The 11,014-nt window shown below is 39.5% G+C and overlaps 1 protein-coding gene across 1 annotated transcript; it reads right to left on the bottom strand.

The window, feature by feature from the left end:
* Window positions 1-541: 541 nt before the first annotated feature.
* Window positions 542-1,554, bottom strand: LOC122482670 (olfactory receptor 1030-like). Its single transcript, XM_043578984.1, has one exon. The coding sequence runs from the start codon at window positions 1,546-1,548 to the stop codon at window positions 613-615; it is 936 nt and encodes a 311-aa protein (XP_043434919.1). The 5' UTR covers window positions 1,549-1,554; the 3' UTR covers window positions 542-612.
* Window positions 1,555-11,014: the final 9,460 nt, after the last annotated feature.

Here is an 11,014-nt window from a genome sequence, read left to right as displayed (position 1 = left end):
CATATTTCACTGATTCATGGTTTTTCTGTTCTCCTCTCCACTTATTCTTACTATAATACTATTATTTCTATTGTTCATTGTAAGCATGTAGTATTTCAACTACATTTAGAATAAATAAGCTTCTCGCAACCTGGTCTTGAAACTTAACCACGATCTATAATAATACATTATGAAGAAGTATATTTAAGACCAACAAGTGATTTGCTACAAAACAGTGTTTTCAGCTGGAAAATATTTCTAGCACTATAGATATTCATGTATGGATTTTGTACTTAGGTTCATTAATTTATAGTTTTACCCAGAATATTGCTTCTTAGGATCCTTTAAATTTTAGAACTCATATTATTATGTAATTGGTAATAAGTCACTTCACATTCAACATACAAAAGAAGTAGCTGTTAACAGTATAGCATGTAAATCAATTCTGATTAGTCCATGATAATTGGTTGGATTCAATATTACTACATCAAGCAAGTGGCCCAGTACATTTGCTCTTAAAAACATGCAAATTGGATTGACCAAATGGGAATGGGCTGCTAAATTTCCATCATGTTGGTTATACTATGTCAGAGTATCACACTTCCCCAATGCTACCTTATGACAACTCACTCACTATGGCTCTTTGCCTTCTAGCATCTTTTTCAGGGTGTCCTTTACTTCTGTGTTCCTCAGGGTATAGATCAGGGGGTTGAGCAGGGGAATGACAAGACTATAAAACACAGAGACCACTTTGTTGTACTTCCATGAATTCCCTGCTTTGGGTTGCTGCATGTACATGAAAAACAGCGTTCCATAGAAGACGATGACCACAGTGAGGTGGGAGGCACAGGTGGAAAAGGCTTTGCACTTGCCTTCAGAAGACTGAATTTTTATAATGGAAAGGAGGATGCAAATGTAGGAGATGAGGACAGTCAGGAAGGATCCACTGAGATTCACTGCAGAGAAGATCAAGAGCTGCTTCTCTTTGGTGCGGGTGTCAGAGCAGGAAAGGGCAAGGAGAGGAGGGTCAGCGCAGTAGAAATGGTGGATGATATTGGAGTCGCAGAAAGACAACTGAAAAGTCAGAATTGTTTGTATTACAGAGTTCAGGAAGCCATAGGTATAGACGCCTATCACCAACTCCTTGCAGACCCGCTGAGTCATAACGGCTGGGTAAATCAGGGGGTTGCAGATAGCCATGTAGCGGTCATAGGCCATTGTGGCCAAGAGGAAGCATTCAGTAGTGGCAAAAGCACTGGAGAAGTACAGCTGGGCAAAACAGCCTGAAAAGGAGATGGTTTTTTTCTTTGCCAATAAATTTTGTAGCATCTTGGGCCCAATGGAAGATGAGTAGCAAACATCGATGAAAGCCAGGTGGCTGAGGAAATAGTACATGGGGGTGTGGAGCCTTGGCTCCACCTTGATGAGTAGGATCATGCCAAGGTTTCCTACCAGGGTGATGAGATAAATTACCAGGAATACCACAAAAAGGGGAAGCTGCAGCTCAGAACACTCTGTGAATCCCATAAGGACAAATTCTGTCACTGTGGTACGGTTGCTTCTTGCCATTTTGTTCTCTCTCTTGTTGGAAAAAAAAAAAAAAGAAATATGGCTTCAAAATGATTAGACTAAACAAAAAGGTTCTTACCTCTTTGTTCCAGTACCAGATGACAAAAATTTGGCTTCACAATTCCAGTGGCTAAAGGCTGTCATTAGTCATGGGGCTTTACTCTGTTCACTCAGAGGGTTGGAATTCATTCACTTTCTTTTTTGATGGAAATTGACCAATTGACCTCCACGTAAGTTGCACCAAGTTACACTCCCAAAAATGTTGTACAAGAATGCCGAGTTTCCCACCAACCCAAAATCTTATCAAATTTTAAACCTTTGCCCCCATGATGGTGAATACTGGGCAACTCAGGTACTCTTGATTTTTAAAAATGATGAGTAGGGATTAGTATTTTCTCAAACAATTATTTGCATGCGTATTTCTTTTCCATGACCGGTATGTTCAGTTCCTTTGCTAATTTTACTATTAGGTTCTTGATCTTCTAAGCATTTTATTTACAGGGCCTCTGTTTATTAAGGAGATTAGCCATTTGTTTGCTACATGTATTGCAAATTAATTCTTAGTTTGTCACTTAACATTGGTATGGTATTTTTTTTTCTTTCTGCTACGCAGTAAATTTTAAAGGGTTTTTGCCAACTTTATCGATCTGCTTTTTGAATTCTGATCTTTGTGACATAGTTAGATACATTTTTCTCTATTTAAACTTATTTTAAAAAATGATCTCTTGCTCTATTCTAGGGCTTTACGGATTTCATTTTTACATCATTATCTTTGCTTTATCCAGAGTTTAAGTTTGATATAAAGAATGAGGTAGTCAACTCATTTTACTTATTTCCCCAAATAGCTAGCTGGGTGTCTGTCCTAAGGCCGTTCGTTAGTGAAACAATTTTCTGGTTGATTCTGCTTATTTAAAACTCCAGCCTTAATGTACAGTAAAACATTCATAAGTACTTGGGTCAATTTCTGATTCTTTTTCTTTGTCCTCTCTTCTAGAACAAGGACCAAACATTTAAATCCGAAGCTATAAATTTAATTTTAATATCTGGTAATACAATTTCTGGCTATTTTCACACGTATATTTTCAAGATGAGCTTTGGCATTATTTTATCAAGTTCCAAAAAAAAAAAAATCCTGTTTTCACTTAGAGTGCTATTGCATTGAATCGATATGTTAATTTGCTGAGAATTGACAGCTTTACAATCAAAACTTCTATAACTAAGGAATGTATGTATTTATTAATGATGTCCCTAAATAGTCTTTCCTTAGAGTTTTCTTTAAACTTTCCAGATAAATATCTTATATTGTTCTTTAAAGTCTATTCACGAATGTTTTATTTTATTAACTATTGTAAATGAAGCTTTTTTTTTTCATTTTGTGGTTTATTTAAGTACTGTTTACATATGGAAAAACTACCAATTTTTGAAAAATTGATTTTATAACTATCTTCTTTACCATAGTTTCCTATCATTTAAAAATGGTTCTTAGTTGATTCTTTTGGGTTTTCAAATATAGATTCATATAATATGAAAAGGATATGAACTTCTTCCCTCATTTCTGTAGAGCATCTCTCATTTTTTTCACTTTTCAACTTGTATTGGCTAGTACTTCCAGAGTATTACCTTTCAACCTTTTAAAGCATGCTCTAAAAGTGCAAGGAGACCCCCAGGTATATAGACATACAGCATAGCCTATGTAATATAACTGATGTTTGAGAAAGACAAGGCTTTAAAGAACTGCACATATTTGGTGTGGTTAAAAAACTGACTCCCCAGGAGCAAGCCCACCTTTGACACTGGAAGAGCCCAGGGCAAGAATAACAAATGGGGGCTCACATATCTACGCCTTAGTAAGAAAAAGTTAAAAATGAAAATAGCAAATTAATAAGATATGTTCTAGATTTCCTCCTCAACAAATATACCCTCATAATAACCTGGATGATGGAATCCTCAGAATTCCATGCTGGAATGAGGTGGTGGGAGAACTTGTCTCCAGCTCACATGTGCACAGCCACACGTGTGTGTATCTGTTCACACCCCTGCAAATAGCCATCCCTTGGTTACCCCTAAGGCCTAAGCATGTGAATATCAGCACTGTGGTTTACCCTTACAAGGGTGATCTTGGAAAGTGACTCTTGTAGACTCTGGAAATAAGTTGAGGGCCATCTGGGCAAGGAATTTTAGGGTCCTGTTACCTGGAAGATGGTCTAGAAGGGGTGGATAGGATGAATGCTGTGTGGGCACATCCCTTTGGCCTTGTCCATTGGAGTGTGGTACAGTAGGAAGAGGCCCAGAATTTCCTTAAAGAATGTGATCAAGGCAGTGTCTCTTCTCTTTGGCTCGAAGGGTAACCAAACTTATAGGTTTGCCTATAAGTAAACGCATGTCTGGACTAGATAATTGAGGGTCTCACTCATTTTAAGGAGTTTGGTCTGTATCCTATAGGAAGTGGGAAGCCTTGAAATGAACTGAGATGGTGACTGGAAAATGAAAAGAACCTCAAAAGATGAAAGATGGATTCAAGGAAAGCATTTTAGGAGGGGGGTTGAGTCAGAGCAGCTCAGAGCATGTTTGGGAGACTGCGCATCCCTTCTGTTAAGAAAAGTACATCTGATGGGGCGCCTGGGTGGCGCAGTCGGTTAAGCATCCAACTTCAGCCAGGTCACGATCTCGCGGTCTGTGAGTTCGAGCCCCGCGTCAGGCTCTGGGCTGATGGCTCAGAGCCTGGAGCCTGTTTCCGATTCTGTGTCTCCCTCTCTCTCTGCCCCTCCCCCGTTCATGCTTTGTCTCTCTCTGTCCCAAAAATAAATAAACGTTGAAAAAAAAAAATTCTTAAAAAAAAAAAAAAAGAAAAGTACATCTGAAAGAGAGTACTGAGAAACAAACTGGAGGGGGGTAGGGGGTGCCATATTGTTCAGAGCTTCCCATGTCAGGGAGATTTTAATGACTAGATCAGCAGTGAATGTGGACACAGTGAACATCTGAGCAGTAGAATGACTTGGCCAGTGTTCAAGGGAGTTACTGTGGGAGCATGTGCAGGATGGGTTGAAGGGAGAGAATAGTCAGAGGGATACCAGCTAGGATGTTAGGAAGGAGAGATAGCCCAAAGGCAGAGTCTGTGTCACTTGGCAATTAACTGGGATTCAAGTTTTAAGTCTGAAAGACCAGGATAATGGTAACCTGATAATTGGTAGTTTAATTAAATTTTATCTTTTATCTAAGGTGATCTGACACAATTTAAATACACACACACACACACACATGCACCAATAATATTGAGAACATATTAAGGGGAAGATAAAAAGATTTCCCACTGTATTTATAACAAGTCCACTGTGAGGTGGTGCTTTTAGTAGGAACAGAAAGTCTGGGCTAGGAGTGGAGTAGGAGGGAAGGAGGTTGAATTCAAATTGAGAGGATTGTGGATGGCTATCACACAGACACAGTTGGTGACATTGATTTGGGAGTCATCAATGGACAGAGGATGGTAAAAGCTAGGGAATCAACGAGATGGTTCAGGGATAGGGAAAAAGGTAACAGAAGGTTCAAAGACAGACCTTTGGGAAAATTGTATCTTTAAGGTTTGGGGAAAGGAACAGCAGTCTTAGATGCCTGAAGATGTTCAGGTTAGCTCATATCAGGAAATAGTAAGGGGTCTTTTAATATGGCCTTTCTAGCTCTCCTGGTGTATTTATAGTAGACAGGGCCTGTTTGGTTGTGGTTTTGCTTCTCTCATTAAGAGCTTAAAGCAAAACCAGACATGGAGATCTTCAGGAGTTACACATAAGCAATTTTTTAAAAATATGATTTATTGTCAAGTTAGCTAAAATACAGTGTATACAGTGTGTCCTTGGTTTCAGGGTTAGATTCCTGTGATTCATTGCTTACAGACAATACCCAGCACTCATCCCAACAAGTGCCCTCCTCAATGCCCATTACCCTTTCCCCCCCCTCCCCATCAACCCTCAGTTTGTTCTCTGTATTTAAGAGCTTCTTATGGGTTTGCCTCCCTCTCTGTTTCAAACTGTTTTTTCCCCTTCCCTTCCCTTGTAGTCTTCTGTCAAGTTTCTCAAGTTCCACATATGAGTGAAAACATGATTATCTGTCTTTCTCTGACTGACTTATTTCACTTAGCATTATACCCTCCAGTTCCATCCACGTTGTTGCCCATAAGCAATCTTGCTCAGTAAAATGTTTGTTCTTCTGGATTCCGTGCCATCTAAAGGCAGGAAGACACTCTTGCAGATTTCTAGAATCAGTCAAGACTTTCCGCCTCCATTTAAAGTGTGACCGTTCTCACTTCAGCTGTGACGCAAAGCAGTTTAGTAAGTCTGGAAGAACCCAAAGAGCCAGTAGATTGACTCTGGCTTTATTCAACAGCTATTGTGTGATAGAATATTTTTCCTATGTTAGCTATCATTGATATAATTGCACATTTGCCTATGAAGTTTCTAAAACATGGTTCATGCATTCTAATTTCTAGATTTAAAAAGTTTTCTTTTTGAATAGCCATATATTTATTCATCATTTATCCTATAGAAATTTTTTTTTTGCATCCAAAAGACCTCTAATTGAATGCTTTTTTTTTTTTTTTTTTTTTTTTTTAACAGTTTTCAACCCAGTACATACTCTGACTTTCTTCCTGGACAATTAAGTTTGAGGCTTACTGATAACATCATTGTTTAGCCTATTAGTTCTTAGAATATAACTAGACCTTATGATAAATTCAGGGAAAAACAAAATAATAAATTTCTCATAAAAAATATTTGACCTGTAATTTTCTACCTAAGAGAAAACGTATGGTCCTTTTAAGAAATAAAATACTAATGGAGCACCTGGGTGGCTCAGTCCGTTAAGCGTCTGACATGGGCTCAGGTCATAATCTCATGGTTCATGAGTTCAAGCTCTGTGTTGGGCTCTGTGCTGATGGCTCAGAACCTGTAGCCTGCTTCGGATTCTATGTCTCCCTCTCTCTCTACCCCTCCCCCACTCATACTCTGTCTCTCTCAAAAATAAAACATCAAAATCAAAAATAAATATAATAAAATACTGAGGATTCTGATTTAACTACTCTCAAATTTGGTGAAAATAACCAGTGATTAAATACTTTTTCATGTGCCAAGAATCATTCAATTTTACACATTATTTTATTAAATATGTCATTATCATTTCCCCATTTTCCTAATGAGGAAACTGAGACACAGAAATATTCATTAGTTTTTTCCAAATTCACAAAGTAGAGAAAGTAGATGAGCCAGGATTTGAAACCAGGTAGGCTGATTCTAGAGCCCTCAGCCTAAACTATACTGCGTCCCCATTTATGATTCCCTTATGATATATGTATATATAACATTTATTGTGTTTAATATATTCAATGTCTGATGATTCAAAGTATTGGTTTGTGTTTTACCACTCATTATTTGAGTAATTCAAGTAACTTTGTTGAATGACCTAAGAAATCTTCTTAGCCCCTGGGAAGGGAGGGGCACATGAACTACTTTGAGAATCTGGTAAAAAGTAAGTATCTGATCCTAGGAAAGTTTCACTCAGACAACATCCTGCATGCAATTTCAGAGGTTTCATGAGTTTATCAGGTCTAGCCTATGGTTTCCTCATAGAATGATACACTGACAAAAAATCCCAGCTTTCCTAAGAGTCAACCAATCCTCTCCCATTGGCTTCTCCGACAGAAGGAAAGCATACCTGTCCTAAAGCCCTGTACTCTTCACAATCCCAGAACTAAAACCCTTCTTTTCACTGCCTTGCTTTTACTATAGCAGCCTTGGAAATGAATACAACGTACCAAGCACCTATCGGGCAGTCAGTCAGGGTTTCCAACCTTCTGGAAGCATCCACCTCGAGTATTTCCAGTGAGACAAACAGACTTCTTCATGTCTGCCTGGAGGACTTGGTTTCTATGTTCCGCACCGGCAAACCTATGAGTATTTATAAAATGTAATGAGTCTGTTATGTCTTGTTATTCCAGAGCTTCCTGGGTACCAAGGGAAAGGTGTATACAGAGTTTCTATGAGATACTTTACATTTGATTGAAACCACCCTTGGGAATGAAATCCCTGAATCATCCTGGTAACATAATGATGGCCTGGGTTATGATGCTTTGGTGCATGTACTCAGGATGACTCTCAAGTCCAGAACCTTCGGTGTGATACTTGGAGACAGCCTTTCTGCCCTTGGCAGGGCATATGCAGTGGGGTGGCCTTGAAACTGTGGCTGGGGTGGGTGCCCAGGGAATGTGTTTTAGGGGACAAGGTAAGATTATGCAGATTGTAGGACCAGGTTGCACATGAGACATTTTTTGCTCTCAAATAAAAGGTGGCCTTGGCTAGCATATTTATCACAACAGACAATGAAAGGGAAAAGCAGTCTTCATTTTCCCTATGGCTATATATTTCCTGTTGAACCAAATTAAGGAATAAAATCATATGCAAAGCCAGGTCAGCAACTAAATGTTCTAATGGCTCCATAGACCTCCCTCCCTTTCTCTCTCCCTTCCCCATTCCCCTCTGGATTGAAATTGGGGCAATCAGCACACCTGATATGGCCAGAGGCAGTTTTCCGGTTTTTGGATCCTGGCCCTCTAGGTCATTAATTGTAGTGATTTGGTACATTCTGTAAACTATTGCTGCAAAGAACATTGCCCTCAATGTTGGCACTCAAAGCAAGGCAGAGCTAATGTGAGAGTGTTCTCCAACTGGAAAGTGCATTTGCTGTCTCCGGGCATTTCCCAAGTTCATTAACTCACCACACAGGAGGAGGAAGCTGGAAGAGAAATGTGTTTGTGTCAGACCTAGAGACATGGTTCTAGTGGCCATTCCTAGTCAATTTTTGCCATTTTAAGTAACTTACAGCAGGTAAATATATGGCTTTTCATTCTGGTTAGAGGAGAAAATTTCTAGGCTATAGAGGGCATAGACTGAAACAGAAGTTTGATTTGGTAATTGAAGTAGTCCATGATTTTGCAAATGCCATATCTGATCACAAGCAGGTTACCCTGACACTAAGAAACCAGACTTCTATTTTGAGATTCCCTAGGACTGCTCCCCTATGTAGTGACCAAGAGGGCTGGAGAAAGGAACAAAGCAAGAGTCAGCTGAACTACTTCCTGTTCTGTCACATCTCATGTTTGGTTCCAGTTCAAATGATAATCAGTGTCCTTTTTATCAAGAATTGTTTTTTTCTAAGGATTTCTCATTCCCAAATGAGCCAATTACAGGAATTAAATATCTGGATGTGGGAAAAGCTAGGCCTCCTAAAGGCTGTTCTTGCAGAAATGCAGGCGACATTGTACATCTTGTCTGAGCAAATGCCTAGCAGGGGGAAGGTGAGGAGAGAAGCCAATACTGACAGAGCTGAGGGAAAGTGGGTCATGGCACTTTTGAGCCAGAACTTACACTGTGCCCCATTCTTCAGCCCAACTGGGAAAGAAGTTCTAGATCTAAGACTAGCGGATAGTCTCCAGTGAGATTCTGAAGGGGAAGGCATCTTGAAGAATCTGAGTCATGAGATTTCATTGCAGTTTTTAGGAAGGACTCGTATTAAAGGAAGGTGCACATATGATTCATGCATTCAGCTGGGGACAAACTTTAAGAAAGAGCATTGTCTGGGTGGGCAAGAATCTTGGTAACATTTGGATCTAAGGGTGGTGACTAGTAAGGGCATCAGAGGCATAACTCAAAACCGTTCATATTTTTTGTTCTACCACAACCAGGAATCATACAGGTTTGTCGATTCTTTCACCGAACTGTGAATCAGTGGGTGCTCTGACTTACCATGTTTGCCTCAGAGTAGCGTTGCACTTGGTTTGAGGCTTAAGTATACATTTAGATTTTCCTTGGTGGAAAGTCCCCATGTTAATAGGGTGGAGTAAGTTAAGCAACTGGGAGTGTTCACTTATAATTCTGTCCTACTGTTACTAAAAATTTAAATAGGCCTGAAAGAAATGTGGGTGTTATCATCTGAGTGGAAAAAGCTCAGCTTTCAGAGTAAAGAAAGGCTTCTTCACTCGTATATTTACTTTCTTTGTGAGTCATGCTCGTGCTGCGACTTCCCATCAGTTTGGCTTGCTTGGCCTTTTTACGATCTGAGGAAAGAGACACAGTGGCCAGTGATTCTACTGGGGGTATTGCAATTCAGGTGCCTGACTGATGACATCCACCTGTGGCCAATTTGAGTGGTATCAACATATTGACCTATAGGATTTGTTCAATAATGTGCTATCAAATAATTTTGCAATAAAATGAGAACCCTTGGAAATGACAATTAATTTGATATGTATTTTCCTTCAGATAGAAAAGCCTGCAGATGAGAGTAACTCAGGATTTTCGCTGTTTACTTTGTAAGCTCAAAATAAACAAGGTACGTTCCACAATATGAGAAATGAACCCCTTCTGTATTTACTATCCACAGACCCCACAGTGTGCAACAGAGAAAAAAGGAGTGGTATAAAGAAAATTTTTATTTGAGAAAGTAATAAATAAACAACCGCTAACCAAAATTTCTAATATGGACTGTTACTCTTGTTTTATGCACAACATTTTGGTTTTCTGCATTTGATAGATTTTGTAATTCAAACATTGTATCCCAGTTTCCAAGGCCACTGACACCAGTTCAGCTTAATTATTAGCGGCAAGAACTGCTTTCCTTTGAAGTACACTTAACAATCTTTCTCTTTGGTGCTGTCCCTGAGAAATTCCTTCCCTAAGAAAGCCTTGAGGTGTGTGACAGGGGAGCCAGAATACTTAGGGCCAGAGTTACCTGGTCCAAGTCAGGACAAGATTTGAGCCAGTTTGTTTTAGAATCTCAAAGAAGAAAGTTGGATAGACCCAGGAATGAGAAGTGGAAGATGTAGCTAAAAAAAAAGTTTCAGATGGGAGAATTGTTGGGACTAAAGCCAGGATGGATACCTGAGAGATGAAGACAGTCCTAATAGCACTAGGGATCTTTACAGAGACAATAAAAAAGTAGGTTTTCTGTTGAGTAAAATTCCTAACATCCAAGAGCTAGAGTCTGTGGGACTATATAAGACAAGAGGTGGATGATGGTCCAGTCAGCAAGCAGCAGTAAAAAAGGCTATGATTGCATGTGCCCTTGAACTCAAGTGAGCCCTGGCCAGCAAGTTATTTTGGATTTCTTTAGACAGCATGATTGCATAGTTCATAAGGTGACCGATGGACATGCATTTCCCATAGGATACTCTGGCCAGGAGACAATCATTCCTGGTGAGGGGAGCATGTAAGAAATGACATCTGTGTGAAGGTGCCCATAGTAACAATGGTTGTTCTCTGTAACAGGAGACTGTGCAGTAACCTGAGGGAAAGGCAGCGCCCCCTGCAGACTAAAATGTGCATAAGACAAGAGAAATTCCAACCAAAGGGGTTTATCAGGATTGTCTCCTGTTTCCTTGCAAGGATGATGACATTCAATGCTAAGAAAAACACAAAGAGGGACC

This window comes from Prionailurus bengalensis, chromosome D1 (assembly GCF_016509475.1).
Source record: "Prionailurus bengalensis isolate Pbe53 chromosome D1, Fcat_Pben_1.1_paternal_pri, whole genome shotgun sequence".
Lineage (NCBI taxonomy): Eukaryota > Metazoa > Chordata > Mammalia > Carnivora > Felidae > Prionailurus > Prionailurus bengalensis.
Note: the sequence above shows the minus strand (reverse complement) of the source record. Positions and strands in the feature narration are given on the sequence as shown.

What these genes read in the sequence shown, in the direction of transcription:
- LOC122482670 (XM_043578984.1), bottom strand. Translation starts at nt 1,548, where the DNA reads ATGGCAAGAAGCAACCGTACCACAGTGACAGAATTTGTCCTTATGGGA.